Genomic DNA, 19,633 nt, shown 5'->3' with positions numbered 1-19,633 from the left:
GCCTCCTCCCTTCGTAAGCCCCGCCCCCCTCCCGCTTTCCCGTCCCAGGACGCGTTGCGCGGTCCGGGCCGGAAGTCCCCGAGTTCCCGGGTGTGTGTGTCTGTCTGTGTCTCGCGGCGGTGCGCCGCCGCGGTCAAGCGCTCAGGGGTCCGCGTCTGAGGCGTCATCGCTGTCACTGCCGCTACCATACCCGAACCACTTCTAGAAGGACGGAGGCCTGGCCCTTCTCCGGGTGGAGAAGATGTTGCCCCTGTCCATCAAGGATGATGAGTACAAGCCACCCAAATTCAATCTGTTCGGCAAGATCTCAGGCTGGTTCAGGTGCGGGGTGCTGTGTTTGCTGGGAGAGGGCTGCCCGGAAGGAGGAGACAAAGCCGGGAGCTAAGGGTGGCCTGAGGTCCAGGATGGGTAGGGCACCCTCCTGCTGAGGTGGAAGGAGCATGTAGACTGGGTGGGTCTTGAAAGGGGAGCTCAACTTCAGGGTCCCAGCCACTTGGCTCCTGCGCGCTTCTGATCACCTGTATCGTGCCCAGGTCCATCCTGTCGGACAAGACATCCCGGAACCTGTTTTTCTTCCTGTGCCTGAACCTCTCTTTCGCTTTTGTGGAACTGCTCTACGGCATCTGGAGCAACTGGTAACCAGAGGGGGAAGATGATTGGGGCGGAAGCCCAGGGTGAGGGAGACTAGCCACTATTTGCTTAGTGCCACGTAGCTCCTTACCGGTAGGTTCAGGTCTTACTTACCTTCGCCGCTACCACTTTTGCTGAGTTGCTCTCTCATGCCCTCACCAACGGGGATGAGCTGCATTTCTAAGATCAGGGTCTCTAAGGTACAGCCTCTTTGATTTCCTGCAACTCCATCAGACAGGATTGACAGGCCTCCTCCTCATTTTTTTTGGCAGATAGAATTAATCTCTTCTCAAACTGCTTGCCTTAGCTGTGCCTCACAAAAACTAGGAGGATCCTGTTAGCTAACTTCCCCATGGGTGTGGCATTTTTGGGATTTCACCCTTAAGATTCCGAGGGGGCAAAATCTGAACGGCCCTGTTCAATTTGTGATTGTCTTTGAATAGCTTTTGAAGAGGTTTGTGAGGAGACCTTTTGCAAAGCATATGCCATTCTCTTTTACAGTGAAACTGTCTCATGATTTTCCTCTTATCTTTACTGCAGTAGAAAATCTCTCATACTGTTTTCTGAGAGTGCCTCTTGAATTGATGGGTTTTGGTGTCATCACCTTTGAGTTTTTTGTTTGTTTGTTTTCTGGTGATTTAGGTAGAGGAGAGTCCAGTGTGACTAAGAAAATAAAGTCACTAGTATTTAAGTATTTGCCGTGGGTTAACTTCTGGGCTTGTGAAATTGCTCTGCAAATAACAAAATGAGCACACTTCTCAAGTGTGTAAACTCCATCTGTAGATTTTATTCCCTACTAAGAGAGGGGCTGTAGTTAAGAGTGCTTGCTGCTCTTGCAGTAGATCAGAGTTTAGTTCTCAGTGCCAGATCTGGTGGCTCACAACCACCTATAACTAGCTTCAGGGCATCTGAACCCTCTTGGACCTCACAGGCATGGTACACATGTGGCAGACACAGAGAAACAGACAGACAGGTACACACATTTTTTAATGCATACACACTCACAGACATGCACACACAGATGCACATGCACATGTATAAAACAAAATGTTAAAAAGAATCGACTAATGGATGGAGTCTATAACTCTCGCAGGCTCTTTGAGGGCAAGTTGTATAGGGTCTTAGATTAACATGTGCCATTTATGGTTTATTTTTTGTTACTTCTATTAAATTAACTTGGTCTTTCTGTCTTTTAAAACCCATTTTCAGAAAACAAAATGATGATAGTCTTTGTTCTCTAGCTCTGTTCAGTTTGAACAAAAGTAATCGTTTCACCAGGTATTGTGACATCTATTCTCTGGTGCACACCTTTGATCCCCACATTCAGGTGTCACTAGCAGGAGAATCTGTAAGTTCAAGGCCAGCCTCATCTACATAGTTCCAGGACAGCCAGGACTAAGAGACCCTGTCTCAAACAACAAACAAATAGCAGCAACAACAAAACCCAAAGAACAAATCAAAAGCTTCTGTAAGTAGTAGATTGTAAAGATTATTAGTTTTGTTATTGCTAGGGTACAAAAGTAAAGTAGACATCATTGAATTTTGATGTATTTAATAACCATTTCAGTTCCCCTGAGAATAATCTGAATATTTCTAAGGATATCTGATAACAGGATTTTTTTTTAATCTCATGAAGTTAATAGCCTTCACTGTATCTTAAATGTTGAGAGTACTATAGTGGTAACTTATATTTGAATAGAAATCTTTAATTATGAATATATACATTTAAAATATATTTAACATTTTCTCTTTCTAAAATGTATCATAATTTTGGCAGATGTACTGCTTATTCTATGACTACATTGTAGCTTGCATACACATGATTTACTAGTTGCTTTATAGTGCTACCTACTATATTTCTTTATGACTTTTCATTGGCGTAAATCACTTCATGAAATACCTTGTTCTAGGGATTCTTATCTTAAGTGTCTGAACCACCTATTTCATGGAAAGTTGGGTGTATAGTACCGTTCTGAGCTGTAGAGATCATTGTAAATACTAAAATCATCATTGCCCAAGCTGCTTTTCAGTATACATCATTGCAGAAGGAAAACATTAGTGGTTCATGGCTTGTTATCTGCCCTTAGGTGATTTTTTTTCCTTCTGCTTTTGGGTAACTTTCTCTTGCCCTCAGGTGACATGTTTGTCTGCACCCCGATGGTTTATCCTCTCATTGTCTTGATAAATCCCTCAGACTTGATGTGCAGCTTTGTTGCCTGTTGCGCTGCAGTCATTTATCTTGTACCCACGTACATCAAGCTTTGTATCCACAGTTGCTTATTCCCCAATATTGATTTGTGTCAGTGGATATGAAACATAAATCATTTGGTGCTTGGGAGGATTTAGAAATTTGTTTGAGATTGTAGTATGGCTTAATAATATAGTTCTTGTCTATTGTGTGCTAGGCCCTGGATTCAGTCCCTAGCACTGCCAAATACACACACAGGCACAGCGCTGTGAGCCTGTAATTCCAATATTTTGAAGGTGGAGGCAGAAAGATCAGAAGTTAAAGATCATTTTGAGCTGCATACTGAATTTTCAAAAGGAGAATTTTTTTTTTTTAAACTTAGATCTTTTCATAATCTGGCTTCCTGTGTTATTTGGACACCAAATTTTTTAGGTTGTTTTTTTTTTTTTTTAATTGATCATTTCTTTATGATATTGGTTTGTCGCTGTTTGTCTTGGTCATTTTTGTTTGACTTCATTCTTTAAAAATAAGTTTCAGGTGGTTGAACATGAAATATCAGTTGTTTTTCCCAACATAAGGGATTAAACCATGGATAAAACATTCCCCTCACAGAGATGAGTTGCAGCCAATATCAAGTGGTTCTGATTTCATTTTTTCACGGAAGAGCTTGGTTATACTTAGGCTGTGTATTTGATGGTGAGAAGGTGTTTTCAGTGGAAGCAGGGCTCAGTTTTGTGCGCGTTCCCCCGCTGACTGTCTGCCCCCTTTCGACTAGACTGTCGCTTTACTTAAAGCTCCGTACATGTGCCATGTGTTACAGAGTGATAGTCAGGCATCTTGGCACTTGGCACAGAGTAGGGGCTTAATATGCATTTGCTGAATGAAAGAATGAGTGATTGAATGTATGGATTCATCTGTTTATACTACTGACTGCCCTGTCGTGGGTAACAAAAACATCAGAAAGCAAAAGTTAGATTTCTTTCTTTGGTTCTTAGAAGTTGGGAGGAAAGTGTAGGAATACTATGTTTATTACTTCCTTCAAGAATGCTTCTTTCTGGTATTTTTCCCCCTTTTATTGACAATTGATTTTTTCTCAGATAATGTATCCAGATTACAGTTTCCCCTCCCCCTACTCCTTTCAGTTTTTCCCTATTGCCCCTTTCATCTGGATCCACTCCCTTTCTGTCTCTTACTAGAAAACAAATGGGCTTCTGAGGGATAATACTGAAATAAAATAAAATATAAGATAAAACCCTACACACACAGAGAAAAAAAAAAAAAAGAGCCCAAGAGAAGGCACAAAAAATAGACAAACTCAGGAATCCCATAAAAACACTAAACTGGAAGCCATAGTACATATGCGGAAGACCTGTACAGACTTGTGTAGGCCTTATTATTTTTCATTCATTTATTGTTGATTAACTACATAATCTTAAGGTAATATAAGAACAAAGTTTTGGGGCATGCATGGTGGTGCACATCTTTAATCCCAATACTCCAGTACTTGGGAGGCAGAGGCAGGTGGATCTGTGAATTTGAGGCCAGCCTGGTTCCCAGATAGCCAGGAACAGACTGTCCTGGAACAGACTGAGTTCCAGGACAGCCAGGGCTACACATAAAAACCCTGTCTTGGAAGGAAAAAAAAAAAAGGAGTGTAGTTTTGTATCATCAAGGATATTTTTTCCAGTCTACAGAAAGAAAAACCCAGTAATTATTTAAACAGACAGTACCTTTTTCCCAAGGTGGTTGGCAGAGCTCCATCTCTCCCTTGCACCAGAATACTTGGAGCATAGAAAGAAAGAGGCAAAAAAAAAAAAAAAAAAAATGTACATCTTGTCTTATATAGACTTATCTGAGTGCTAACACATAACGCTTTCCCTCACACTTTTATCACATGTTCATGCCTAGAAGCAATGTGGTTTACTAGGTTTACTACAGGAAACCATGTAGATTGAGGCAAGCCAAGGCTTTCATATTCAGAAAGAAAGCGCATATGCACTGGAGAAAGATGAACCCACTTAACATAGGAAGTCAAGGTGCTCTGCTTTTGTTTTCTTCTTTCCAAAGTGACAGCAAGACTTCCAGCACCTTTTATTTGAGTTGTGTGGTGATTCCCGACCCCCATATATTCTGGTGTGCAATTATGTTTGGCTTTATACGTTTTCATGCTCGTCTACTATGCATTTGCTTTACCATCTATTTAAGAACTTAATTTCAGTTGTATTATCTACTACAGCTGTTGGAAATAGTTTCACATAGACACCAAGGAAGCTCATGAAACAAAGTGTAAAGGTTGATGTTTCTGTTTCAGTAAATATTTGTTCTAGAAATGCTTAAGGCTATAGTGGGAAATCATTTGGTTATGTTTTTATGTAATATGTCTAGAAGATGTCTGCTAAGTAATGCCACCATGAAAAATGCTCTCATTAATCACATATTTTTCTACTATTAAAAATATAAAGATACTTTAGTCTTTTATCAAGCTTTCTCTTTTTGTGTAACAGTCAGCTGTGGTGAAGCCCTTTTTGCATTCTTGTAGTTTTATTTTTCATTTGAAAAACTCAGATAAATATTTCATTTTGAAGAACAGAAGGATCATAGAATGGCATGGAGTGGTGAGTTATTTCACTACAGTTCATTAGCTTATTAACTTTACTAGTGTCAGTACTCTAATAATAATTTTTCTGTTTTTTAAATGTGTGTGTGTGTATGAATGTGTGTATGTGTGACTGTACCTTAGATAGTTAAAATTTGAATTCACTAGCTTCCTCAGTCACTTTTCACCTTTTTGAGACAGATTCATTGCCAGCCTAGTTTTCTAACTTCGTTTCACTTACTCAGTCATTCGTGTCCCACTGCTGGGTTGGCCTAAACAGATATAAGATCCAGTCTTTCCATATTTGCTTAGTTATTTGATTCATTAAAAATAAGAGCCACCCCTTAACAGTTCCTAAATGCTCATATGTCCTGTATTATCTCAGACATTCTTTTTACTTTATGCTATACTGGGAAAAATCTAGGTAAGATCCATACATAGTGTTTTTTTTGGCTGATATAGAAAGATCTTATATCGTTTAAAATTGATAGATATTTTCTTTTTATTAATAATTAACTTAATTTTATTTTATGTGTATCAGTGTGAAGGCGTCACATCCCTTGGAACTGGCGTTACAGACAGTTGTGAGCTGCCGTGTGGATGCTGGGAATTGAACAGTGCTCTTAACCACTGAGCCATCTCTTCAGCCCCTAGATTTTTTTTTCTTTCTGCCTTTATTTTTACAAGTAGAACTTCAACATAATCTTTTTTTTTTTTCCTTTTTTAGAAGCTTGTTTTAACCAGGCCAGTCTCCAACTCCCCAATACTGCATTACAGATACGTGTTACCACTCCTAGTGTTAGATAAAACCCTTTTCAAAAGTTTCCTTGCCATCCCCTCCCTTTTCTCTCCCCTCCTTCCTTCTTTCTTGTGTGTTCTTTGTAGATAGCAAAACACTGTAGCCTAGGGTAGCCTCGTACTCATTAGGTAGTGCAGGCTAGACTTGCTTATAGCCGTACTCTTGCTTTGGGCTCTTGGATGCTGGGACTACAGGTGTAGACCATGCTTGGCTTCAGCTGTTTCTTCTGTCATGGAAGGTCTGTTCACACTATGTTTTACTTATATGTTATACTACAGGAAGTCTCCCTGGTCAAAATGTTTTTAGAACTATCCACATTTGAAAGGATTATAACACCTTTTAAAAGAAAGTGTTTAAAGAGGAAACCAAAACAAGTATGCCAACTGTAGAAATGCATTCTTTTCCTTTTTACATTTTTTTTTTTACTTACGTAATATCTATGCCACCTTTATGTTTTACTTACTTTTTATTTTTCAAAAGTTTGTATTACCCCCCGCACTCAGAAAAGCAAAGGTAAGCAGATCTCTGAGTTCCAGTTCCAGGGTGTTTGTGTGTGTGTGTGTGTGTGTGTGTGTGTGTGTGTGTGTGTGTGCGTGCGCACTCACATGCACATAGACCTTAGTGCACATGTGGAAACCAGAGGATATGCTATGGGAGTGGGCTCTCTCTTTCCACCATGTCGGTCCTCAACCTTGAACATAGGTCTTCAGGTGTAGTGTTGGGCACCTTTCCTGATTGATCATCTCACCAGTCCCCACCTTTATGTTTTAAAGAACTTTGTGCCATACAGTCCAAATGAGAATTCATGGTCAGAAACACTGCCAAGTACTGAAGGTGAGCAGTGAAGCTCACATCTTCACACCAGTATTTTCACAGAGAATGAGAAATAGAAGGGTTTCCTATGTGTTTATCTACTCATCTGTAGATAAGTGACTTTCACATCATGCCTCTAGGTTCAGAGAGAAAGCCTCATATCATCTGCTCTAAGAGAACATGGTGTTCTTCCATTTCAGAAGTAGTTTTTCAGGTTGGGTTACATTGTACTAAATTACCCTTGGAATATAAGGCAGTGGCAGAGCCCCAGCACCACAAAAATAAATGTAAGTCAGTAAGTATTAAAAAGAAAAAGAAGTTAGTTGCTGTAGCCTACAAAATATTTTTTTCCCCTTAAGGCAATGTTTTATGTCCATTGAATATATAGAAGACAAATTTGCTGGAAAAAAATAGCTTGCTGGGGTTCCTACAAATTAAGTGGCTTGCACATCGGAAGTTTCTAGTCTCACAGTCGGGAGTTTCGTAGCCGAGTGCCAGGTGTCCACAGGATCGGTGTTCTCCAAGGAATCTAGGAAATATCTGCTCTACCTTCATTCAGGTGGCTTGCTGGTAATCTTTGACTTTTCCTTGGTCGTTGAAGCTTTGTCCTCATCTTTGCCTTATCATCACTGTGTCTTCCTCCAAATTTTTAGATCTTTTAAATAAATATACCAGTCACGACCCACTGTGATCTCTTCCTAACTAAGTATATCTGCAGTGAACCTGTCCAAACCAAGTCACATTCTGAGGTAGTGAGGGTCAAACTTTAATGTGGGACTTCTGTGAGGAGAGACACAGTCCATGACAGTGTTTTATTAGAGAGATAGAGAGATATAGATACACACATAGATACATCTATAGATAAATACATAGATACCTAGACATATAGATAATATATTAATAAATGTTTATCTAGAAAGCATCCTGTTTTTAAAGACTGAATTATGATTGGTTAAAAAGCAACATATACATTCAGAAATAAAAACACAGCCTGGGCTGATGGCACATCCCCTACTTGCATGTAGGGCATCCTGATTTCTGAAGATGTAGACTGCGTGCAGCTATGGGGAAGTCATCATCCTTGCTTGGGTGAGATTTTTGATGGTTTAGTTGTAGTCTTGGGGTCACCCACACTTGAGCAAGTAAGCCTTCACTCATGATCTGCAATAAATAACTCATTGTTATTTCTTATAATTACCAATAAAGTCATTGGCTCCTCACATTGGACTTAAGTGGAACTGTACCTTCCTTTGTTGTTGCTGTTTTATAAGGAAAAGTATGTCTCCTCTGGGAAAGTATTTCCCCAACACTTGGCAGAGTTGGCCAGAGATGAGTTTGGGAAGAGCGATGGCATCTTTCTTGCTGAGCTGAAGCTAAGGTGTCTGAGGGTGATGCAGAAAGAATCCAGACTGGCTGTTTCTCCAGGAGTTGCGTGCCCCATTGCTGTACAGCAGTCTCAGGTCCTGATTCACTTGATGAGATGGGTAGCTGAGGCCATGTGCCTACCCAGAGGAAACCTGCTTGTATAAACAAGAAAATAATTATAACAGGAAATGGACATAAGGTTAGCCTCAGATTTGGAAAGGAAAGTTAAAAAAAAAAAAAGAGTTGAAGTGTTGCCTTGCCACTTCTTAGGGCTATAGGGACCAAAGGTAAAGTAGATACATTCAGGTCTGTGATAAGAGCTCTTCCTGGGATCCAGAACCAGGGGAAGAGTTGAGTAGCAGAGTTAAAACTGAAGTGGAAGTGAGAGGTGGTGGATGAGACCCAGTTCCCCAGGCAAGATAGTCCAGTTTCCACCCAGAAAGGTGGCTTCAAGGGTGCTCGGGACTAGAACAGAGCTGTAGTGGCTCTGCTGGGACTCACGGTGTCTGCTGCCACGGAAGGAGCTCTTGTGGATGCATGGAAACCGTGACAGCCATTTCCTTGACTAGGTGGCCAGAGCGCTGCTGGGTGAGGCCCGCTCTGAGCCCTGTGCTGAAGTGTGGATGCCTCCGTCTTCCGTTCATGGGGTGGATTATTTCTGAGCCTTGGATTTGCATCCATTGGTCTTTCTTTGCCTTTATGCCAGCCCCCAGTGTTTTAATTAATGTAACCCTGATACTTTTGAAATTGGGAAGTATAAGCCTTCCATCTTTGCTCCTCTTCTTTATGATTATTATTTTATATAGAACCACTGTTTTCTTATATGAATTAAATTTTTTAGGTTTATTTATTTTACATCTATGAGTGTTTTGCCCGCATATCTCTGTGTGTACCACGTGCTTGCCTGATAGAGGTCAAAAGAGGGTGTTGGATCCCCTAGAACTGGAGTTATAGGTGGTTATGAGCCACCACGTGGGTGGTGAACCTCGATGCTCTGAGAGAGCAACAAGTGTTTTTAACTGCTGAGATATCTCCAGCGCCCATGCTTCTTTAATATGAAGTTTAGGATTGGCCCCACACTCTCTCAGTAGGTACTAAACTGAAAATGTAGCTCATTTGGGGAAGTATTGCTCTCTGAGTTCTTGCTGACGTTTCACATGTACTGAAAATGGTGCACAGATGAGCACTGTCCCTGAACAAAAATGACTCACACCTTCCTGAAGCTTTGCTTAGTTCTGAAATGAAGGTTAAAGAATATTGTTTTGTGGGTGCAGGGTGTAGCTCACTGGGAGAGTATATATTTAGTGTATCTGAAGTATGAGTTCAGTTACAAATACTAAAAAGTTTTTTTGTTCTTTTGCTTTGTAAACATGAAAGTCTTCCCATTTATTTAGGTAATCTTTAATCAGTATTTTTGTAGTTTTGAGAGTATATGTTTGGAATTTTTTTTATATTTATTTATTTATTTTTATTTTTTTTCTTTATTAATTACACTTTACTCACTTTGTATCCCCCCCCATAGTTCCCTTCCTCCTCCCGTCCCAATCCCTCCCTTCCTCCACCCTCTGCATGCATGTCCCTCCCCAAGTCCACTGATAGGGGAGGACTGAGCAACAGAACTAAAAAATCTGAGCACAGGGGTCTTTCCTGAGACTGCTATTCCAACCAAGGACTATGCATGGAGATAACCTAAGACCCCTGCACAGATGTAGCCCATGGCAGTTCAGTATCCAAGTTGGTTACATTGTGATAGGAACAGGGACTGTCTCTGACATGAACTGATTGGCCTGCTCTTTTATTACCTCCCCCTGAGGGGGAAGCAGCATTACTAGGCCACAGAAGAAGACAATGAAGCCACTCCTGATGAGATCTAATTGACTAGGATCAGAAGGAAGGAATTTCTTAAATTTATCCTTTAAAATGTTAATTTTTCTTTTGAGTGCTATTGTAAATGAAAATTTTTTAATTTAAGTATTGTTCTTTGTTTTCATATAGGAATGTAAATATTTTGATGTTGATAACATTTATCCAGTAAGATTACTGAGTTAATTTATTAACTCAAACAGGGTTTTTTGCATATTCTTTTAAGATTTTCTATATGAAGATAATAGCACCTACATGTCTATATAGATATATGCATCGTTTTATTTTTTTCTTCTAATCTTAGGAACTTTGATTTTATTTCCTACCTTATTGCCTTGTTTAGATTCTCCAGTAAAATGATAAATAAGAAATGAAAAGGGACACTATTGTCATGTTCCTGATATTTGGGGGAAACAGCTTTTCATTATCAATTAAGTAGTCAGTTAATTTTACCATTGAATGATGATGTCAGCTGTATATCTTTTGTAGCTGCCATGCAGAGAGTTAAAGTGATTCTTTGTATTTTGAATTTCTTGTGCATTTTAAAATTTTGAAATTTATTTTTATTATTAATTACAGTTTAGTCACTTTGTATCCCAGCTGTAGCCACCTCCCCATCCCCTCCTAATCCCAGCCTCCTTCCCTCTTCTTCTATGCCCCTCCCCCAGTCCAATGATAGGGAGGTTCTCCTTCCCTTCCATCTGACCCTAGTCTATGAGGTCTCCTCAGGACTGGCTTCATTTTCTTCCTCTGTGGACTAGTGAGGCTGCTCCATGCTTAGGCGGAGGTGCTCAAAGAGCCAGCCCATGAGTTCATGTCCCTGTTCCTATTAGTGTGGAACCGTCTTGGACACTGAGCTGCTATGAGCTACTTCTGTGCAGAGGTTCTAGGTTATTTCCATGGATGGTCCTTGTTTGTAGAATCAGTCTCAGAAAAGACCCCTGTGCCCAGACTTTTTGGTTCTGTTCTTCTCCTGTGGAGCTCCTGTCCCCTCCAGGTCTGTCTATGTCCTCCTTCTTTCATAAGATTCCCTGCACTCTACCCAAAGGTGTTGTGCATTTCTATCACCAGGGATGTTACATTTTATGCAGTGTTTTTTGTCTGTTGAAATTTTTTTGTCCTTTATTCATATGATACATTACAATGACCAGCTTTCATATATTAAGCCATCCTTGCATTCTTGAATTTAGTCGTAGTTGGTCAGGATATGTTTAATCTTGAAGTGTATTACTGGATCTGCCTGCTGGTATCTTGGTGAAGGTTTTTGGATTCATATTTACAAGAGGTACTTCTACACAATTTCTGTCTCTTAATGGTTTTAGTCTTAACAGTGATCTTAATCCTAGAGAAGCATTCTCATATATTCTGTTTTGTCCAAGTGTTTATAAAAGATTGATATTAATTATATTTCTAAATGCTTGTGAATTAGTGAAGCTATCAGTGGGCATTTTGTTGGTGGTTGTTACTGCTGGAAGCTTCAGTACAACTAAATCAATCTTTTCTTAGCATAGGTTTCAGAATAACTTTCAGACAGATTTATGAAATAGTTGCCTCTCAGTACTTTGTTTTTAGGTAATTTGTTGACATATGGCTCATAATTTTCCCTTATTATTCCTTTCAGTTCTGTAAAGTCAGCAGTGTCCCTCTTCATTCTTGGTTCTTAGTGGTAAGAATATTTTGTTGTCATTGTTTTTGTTTTATTTTGTTTTGATAAAGGTTCTCACTGTGTAGCCCATTTGGCCTCAACCGCCCCTTAACTTCTGAGTTCTGGGATTACAGGCTCATACCTGCTGCTGAGTCTTTTTCATGGATCAGTTGATATAAATGTTGCCAGTTTCCTTGATCTTGTCAAAGAATCAACTTTTGGTTTTGATTTTTTTTTTTCCAAAGGAAAAAAAATCTTAGTTGTCCTTAAAGATAGTAGAAGTAAGCCAAACTTTTTTCTTAGGTTCTTTGAACATGTTGCCATATATGTTCTGACTTGGATCATTTCTAGTAAGAGTAATCTATGACTCATAATGCTTTGCCTTTCTATTAAACTTTCTTCTTTTTCCGTTCTCCTTGGTGTCTGTGTAAAGTATGTAGGGTTCCCCACTTCTTCTGTGGGTACTCACTGATTATCCTGGATTGTGATTTACTTTCTTTCAGGAAGTTTGGATAATTCTCAATTACTTCATTTGATTCTTTTGTGTAAACTTTCTGTCTATGGAAATTCTCCTTTTGTTCATGAATGTTCTACAGCTCCACACCATATTTTTTAGAACATTAATTATTTCTGTATTTGTATTTGTGTTTTGTCTGTATACCAGTGCATGCCTGGTGCACACAGAGGTCAGAAGAGTGGGTTGACTCCTCTGGAACAGGAGTTAACAGTGGTGACCCACTGCGAAGGTGTTAACAAATGCTGAGCTGTCTCTCTAGCCCCTAATTACATTTATTTTAACCTTCTCCGATCTAACATGTGGACCATTTCCGGTTCTGATTTTGTTGCTGGCTTTAGTTCTTGACAGGGAGTCTTTGATAGTGCTTCACATCTTGTCCTTTTACATACGTCACATCATTATTTTATGTTCTAAATATTCATTACATACTGTTTTATATTTAAAATAAAGCCTGAGGTTTGTAGTTACTGTGCCCAGAAATGGCCCACCTATTTTTCTTCCTGACCGTTGCTGTGGTAGGGCTTTGAAACCTGTGTGGTCAATAGTTGGTCCAGGTTTGAGTTAGGGGGTTGTTTTTGCTGGTTATTTTCACTAAGTGACTGTTCCGTTTTTCTGATGGTGCCTACTGACCTGTACTTAGTATATCATTTAGAGTATTTGAGCACTAGAGGGTTTTTTTTACTTGATCTGTTGTCAGCTCTCAGCAAGTCTGCACCTGCCCTGCAGCCAGCTCTCTCTGTGGTCTTGGTAGATTCCTATTGCCATGTCACATGCTTGGTGCAGACATGCTGGTGAGTTCCACTGCAGCTTTAGACTCAGGTGGTCCTGGTTCAGTGAGTGTCAGAGTTCATTTGTTCTTTATTTCTTTTTAAATGAAGAGTAGAGGCTTGTTAAACCTATGTTTCTGGAGGCTGTGAAGTCTAATATGAAGGTTCTGGCATCTGGTGAAAGGGCCTTCTAATTGTATCATAACACAGAGAGGCCATCGCAGGGTGAGACAGAGCTGGTGTCTTAAGAAGGGTGTTCTTCATGTTCCTACATCTCCTCCTCCTCCTGTTTTCCCTCCTCTTCCCTCCACAGCTGAGTCAAGAACTGGGAGCGGACAGTTAGTAGTAACAGAGTTGGGGCTGGAGAGCTGACTCAGTGGTTAACAGCACTTGCTGCTCTTGCAGAGGACCCAGGTGTAGGGGTCTCATACTCTCTTTTGGCCTCCATGGGCGTCAGGCACACATGGGGTTCATATAAATACATGCATATACATACACATAAAATAAAAGAGTGAATCTTAAAAAACAATAACAATAGTAGACTGCTTTTGCCCCAGGGTAGGAGCCCCCCCAACAATAGCAGCAGTTTTTCTACCCTTCTCTTAATAAAACTTGACCTTTGCTTGTGACTGGACAGAAAATAATGCTCATCCTGCACATGGCTGGTTTTTTTTTTTTACCATTCTCAACAGTACTGGCCTTTTAGTTTATAGGATCTTTCTGTTTGTTGTATTTTAATGCTGCCTTAGAAGGTAATTCCGGATGAACCTTAGATTTTAGGGAGAATGCTTTAACTCTTTGCTTTGTGTTATAATGTACCATTTTATTTGTTCTTTTTCAGCCTAGGCTTGATCTCCGACTCATTCCACATGTTTTTTGATAGTACTGCCATATTGGCTGGATTGGCAGCTTCTGTAATTTCAAAGTGGAGAGATAATGATGCTTTCTCTTATGGGTAAGACGTTAAGATATTTTTCATGAACTATAAGATATACAGAAAAATATACAGCTCTTAAGATGATGAGTTTTTAGAAGTTGAATTTACTTGTGTGATTTGAGCTCTTGAAATGCCCCTCAGGCCTTTCCTAACTATATACTTCCCTCAAGGTTATATTTTAATTTCCTGGATTAGATTTGCCCGTTTTAAAGGTATATGAAAAAAGAAAAAGGAAGGGAAAAATGATGCAATTATATTATAATCCAAAAATAAAAGAAATAACTTTTTAAAAAAGTATATATGATCAGAATCTGTAATGTAACTTTATTCGTATACAGAATCTTTTGTTCGGGACATAAGTCCTTTGGTTTATTAAAGGAGGTTAGGCACTATATTGTATAAAGATAATATACAATATATTGTATATTGTATAAAGATTCCTTATAGCCTATTTTTTTGACAAAGAAAATCATATGAAACTGAGCATATTTCTTTTCTTTTACTGAAGAGATATGTGCTGTCATTGAAAATTATTTCATAACATGCTTTTATTTGTCCTTTTGGCTTTGCTCTTATATGTGGTGATTTTCATCTCTCTGAATTGTACACTACATACTATGCAAGGACCTTTGATGAACCAGATTAGAGGCAGAATTGGCTTCCTGCCCCACTGACTGGAAAAGCAATGGGTTTTTCATTATTTGATTTTAAGCCTCCTGATTTTTTTCTGTTTTGAGGTCATAGAACATTTTCTTAGTATAATTCTGTTCATTTGTAAGCAGAGATGAGAACTAGCATCCCTTTTCAGCTGTTATTCCTTCCCTGCACATCCCCCTGCTTCATCTCTCCTTCAAGCTTCCTCACCTCCTCATCCACTCTCCATCTGCACTTCCTCTTTGCTCCAACTCATTGGTGCTTGCATCTCCCTCTGACTCTCCCCCTGTCCCTGCCTTCTGGAAGTCTCCTGCCTGTCTCTCTATCACTTTTGCTTACACCCTCATATCCTCATGCTCATCTCTCCTCACTCTTCCTCTTTCCCTACCCTTTTCCTTGCCCTCTCTCTTGGCCTGTTTCCTCCACATCTTTTCAGTCTGTGCTTATACTTGTGCCCTCATTTTGCCTTGGTGGAAGAATTCACATATGAGACATACTTAGGCAGTCTACTTTCACAAATTACACGTTTTAATTCCAAGACTCAGCCTGTCAGGTAAACATAAGCATCTAACATCATTTGTCTAGTTTTTTTTTTCCTTCCTCAACCAGGTACAGCAATATACTAATGCTAATCCAGCAGTTTATGAGATTGAATGAAACATATCTACCAAGCTAGAAATTGGGAACCAAAAGATGCCTAAAAATTTCTTGCCTTTGATCTTGAAATTCAGTGAACTAAGGATAAAAAGCTTTCTGTCATGTGTTAGTAGGGAACTAGAAGGAGAGATTAATGTTCTTTGGTGTGAACTTGTGCTGATTTATTAAATCCTTTCTGTGTAAATTATAGAAAACTAGCTGAGTATTATTTGAAGTTAGTGAACTTTCCTCCAAAAAAGTACATGCTTTGACAAATAATATGTGAATTTAATTTACTTGTATTTGTTTGAAAATGGAGTGTGAAATTCATGTCGTGTTAGATAAGCTTGATAGGATGAACTCAGATGTAACTGGATAGAGGACCTGTAAAGAGTTTGTTCAGCCTGGCATGGTTGCATATCACTGTGCTTCCAGAATGTGGAGATAATGTCAAGCCCACCTAAGGCTCTGTATATCCAGGGCATCCTGAGCGGGTTTTGGCACATGACAGTATTCTATCAGAAAAGAAAAATATTCTCTTAAAAAATGTTTTTACAACAAAACATTACGTTTTAGAAGTTGACATAGAAAGTTAAGGTAGTAGTGTGTTTTATCCCAGCACTTGGGAGGCAGAGTCAGGCAGATCTCTGAATCAGGCCAGCTTGTTATACAGAAAAGTCCCAGGACAGACAAGACTATACAGAGAAACCCTGTGTTATTTTTAAACAAAATCCCAAATGTTCAATTTTACCAATAAAGAGTCAGGAGCCAGATGCTGGAGTGAAAGCCTACTAGCTCAGAGAGGCAGACCAACTGACCTTCCTATTCAGCCAACATCCTACAAGGAAAATCACTTCTCCTTGCCATTAAAAGCCCTTCAAACTGAAAGTTCTTCCTTTCTGCTTCCGATGCATCTCCCTATCCGTCCTAAGGACTCTTCACTCTCTATGGTTTTTTTCCTATGTTTACTCCCTGTCAACTGATTGTTTGTTTGGCCTGTTGACCTGTGGTTGACTATATTTAATCCTGTTTACAGTAAGCAGAAAGCTCATGGATAAAGGTGTGTGCTAAGGTTGAGCCACACTACAACTGAAAATAGGTTTTCCCAGTAAAAGTGTGATTAAATATCATGCAACAGTCCTGTCTTGAAGCCCCCCCCCAAAAAAAAAAAAAGAAAGAAAGAAAGCCAGCCAAAGTGGGGTTTTTTGTTTTGTTTTGTTTTTGTTTGTTTTGTTTTAAAGACAGACTCCTTACATAGTCTAACTTGGCCAAGGTCTTAGAATCCTCCTGGTCCAGCATGTGTGCTGGGGTTGCAGGTGAATGCCACCACACAGTGTCTGGAGGAGCAGTTTTCCTGCTTTTTAGTGTGAAGGAAGAGCTAGCTGACCTGAACACCCTTTGACTAATGTTTAGATATGTAAAAGTAGAAAGGTAAAGTTGTTTACTTGGCTTTAAGCCAAACATGGCTTATAGAAAAGTGAGACCTTTCCCCAGTGCTTTACTTCAGTAGGAAGCAGTAAACTTCTAATCCCAGAGATAAAGAATAGGCATTTAAACATGGTTTCATAGAATGATGTGAAGATAGAGTTATTTGTAAAAGTAGATAAATGAAAGTTTAGACTGAATATTTAGTTTTAGAAAGAGGAAAAAACATTGTATATCTCAAGTTGTCTCTGCCAGACTACAGGGTACTTTACCCTTACTTGGGATCAAAGCTTCAATTTCCTGAAGATTTCACAACTACAAGGTACAAAGCAGAGCATGAGTTGTCAGAAAAGGAGATACCAGCACATTTAAAACCCAATTTCCTAGACACGTTCTCTTACTTGCTTTGTGCTCTTGCCTGGTCTTGTCCTTTCTGCAGTGAGGAGTCGTGATTTACCTTTCTGTGACAGGTATTTTTAAGCCCACTTATTATCAGGAGGCTTTTTGCCTTCTGGAAGTCTGTGTGTTTTGTGGCATTCACAGTTAATTTTCTCATTTGTTTTTCACTATTATATAAAATGTATTCTGTAAATGCAAAGACTTTGTTGGCACTTAAAATTATGTAATATAGTTTACAGTTTCAGAAATGTATATATACATTTGGATTCTAAGACATGAAATTCACTGTTTACCTTGCTCTTCCTTAGGTATGTTAGAGCGGAAGTTCTGGCTGGCTTTGTCAATGGGCTGTTTTTGATCTTCACTGCTTTCTTTATTTTCTCAGAAGGAGTTGAGGTATAGTAGATAATCATTAGAGTCAGGAAATGACTTTTTTTTTCAATGAAAATGTTTTAAAGATTGTAACAATAATAGGGAGTTTTTAAACTATCATCTATTGATGTTTGTTTTAGGTTAGACAAAATATTGTGTGTATACAGGAGGACTTATGAAATATTTGAAAAAATTACATATATATGAAGTATCCTGAGGTGAAAGACAGTGCAATGGTAGAGCTGTAAAACTGTGAATGAAGTGTTGTCACTGAGAAGTAGAGGTGCAATCTGAGTAATGACCTTTTAGGAATTGTTCTTAAAACTATATAGAACCCGAAAGTTTAACTAGTGAACTTTTAATGCTTGGTATTCATTTTCTAAGAATGGAACGAAAATGTGAAGCTTAGTAAACTTAGAGAGAACAAGAGGAACAGGTTTGGAAACAAATATCCTCATACATATTTACTTGTATTTGGAAACAGTGATTGATCCTTATCTGCAGTTCGTGAATACTAGTTTGAACTTTTGGCATGTAGTTTTGAACACTTTTACTTCTGAAAGTAAATGTACTAGCATGTTAGTACTGCATTATATTGCCACCAGTTGGTCAGTCTGGAGTTACATCAACGTTGTCTCTTTGTATTGTGTGTTTTCTAGAGAGCATTGGCTCCTCCAGATGTACACCATGAGAGACTGCTGCTTGTTTCAATTCTTGGATTTGTGGTAAACCTAGTAGGAATATTTGTTTTCAATCATGGAGGTCATGGACATTCTCATGGCTCTGGTATGATGGTTAGAACTATTTGTTTCTTCATTTTTTCACAGTTGTGTGTATGTCCGTGTGTGTACATGTTAGAGGACGACTTAAGATTTGGTTCTCTTTATCCACCAAGTTCTGGGACTTGGGATCAGGTCTTCAGACTTGAGGACAGATATCCTTGCCAGTTCCCATTTCTTCTTTTGCTTCTTCTATATGCCTGTTTGCCTGCCTGCCTGCCTGCCTGTCTGTCTATCCATCTATCCATCTATCTCTCTATCTCTGTTTTGCATGTTTCTGTCAATAAATATTCTAGAAAATGAATAATTTTAAAGTTACAAAAGTATGATGTCTAGATATTCAGAAATGTCTTCCAAGCCATCCCTTGTACTTTTCCATAACTCTCCATTCCAGTGCCTGTCAGAGTTTTTATGCGCATTATCATATTGGTACGCATCACTCCAGACTTCTATTGTTCTTCTGCTTTATGTAATATTTAATTCATATAAAAAAAACAGGAGAAAACCACATCTAGTTACTAATTTAAAATGTGTGTGTATTTGTAATTTACTATATGTGTTTTAATGATCTTTTCATTGATAAATTTTGACCTACTATCTTGCAGTTTTTATTAATTCATGAAATCATTTTATTGTCATGGACTCAGATTGCCAGTGGCTGCAAAACACTCCGTGGTATGAAGTCAGGCCTAGTGCATATGTACAATCCCAGCGCTTGGGTAATGAAAGCAGGAGGATTAATGCTAGCTTCAGGCTTACCTGTTCTCTGTAGTGAATTCCAGGTTATCTAGGGTACATAATGAGACACTGTCTCAATCACAAAGCAAAATAAAAGTCAAAACAAACAAAAAATAAGACAACCAACCAAACCAATGAACCACACCAACAAAAACCCCTCGAGAATCAGAGGTTGTTAAGAGAGCATATGAAGCTGCTGTGTTGCACATTTTAGATCTAGAGCATTTCCATCATTACAGTTAGTTCTTTTGCTGTTTCTGGTTTTCAAATTGCCTTCCAAAATGACTGTCACTCACGTTTACTTCTAAAAATAAATGTAAGTATTAACTTTGTCCCCAACCCACACGTACCTGTAACTTTATAGGTTAAAGTGGTTTTGCTCACATTGATACAGGTGGCTTCTAATTTTTTTCATGTCTCTAGTAAGTAGTGAGGTTGAATGTTCTGCTAGTGTGTTCCTAGACAATAGCTGTTTCTCTGTTGTTTTTTTCCCAGTTTGTTTATAAGTTA

General features: G+C 39.0%; 1 protein-coding gene across 1 annotated transcript in view; it reads left to right on the top strand.

The window, feature by feature from the left end:
• The first annotated feature begins 78 nt into the window (after positions 1–78).
• Slc30a7 (solute carrier family 30 member 7) overlaps positions 79–19,633 on the top strand; it is a 68,105-nt gene continuing 48,550 nt past the window's right edge. The window contains exons 1-5 of the mRNA XM_055628197.1: positions 79–321; positions 534–635; positions 14,025–14,138; positions 17,543–17,630; positions 18,266–18,392. Coding sequence (XP_055484172.1) covers positions 242–321; positions 534–635; positions 14,025–14,138; positions 17,543–17,630; positions 18,266–18,392 — 511 coding nt within the window. The 5' untranslated portion in view covers positions 79–241. The remainder of the gene's footprint in view (positions 322–533; positions 636–14,024; positions 14,139–17,542; positions 17,631–18,265; positions 18,393–19,633) is intronic.

Source organism: Psammomys obesus, unplaced genomic scaffold, assembly GCF_907164565.1.
Source record: "Psammomys obesus unplaced genomic scaffold, mPsaObe1.curated_primary_1811, whole genome shotgun sequence".
In the NCBI taxonomy this organism is placed as follows: domain Eukaryota; kingdom Metazoa; phylum Chordata; class Mammalia; order Rodentia; family Muridae; genus Psammomys; species Psammomys obesus.
Note: the sequence above shows the minus strand (reverse complement) of the source record. Positions and strands in the feature narration are given on the sequence as shown.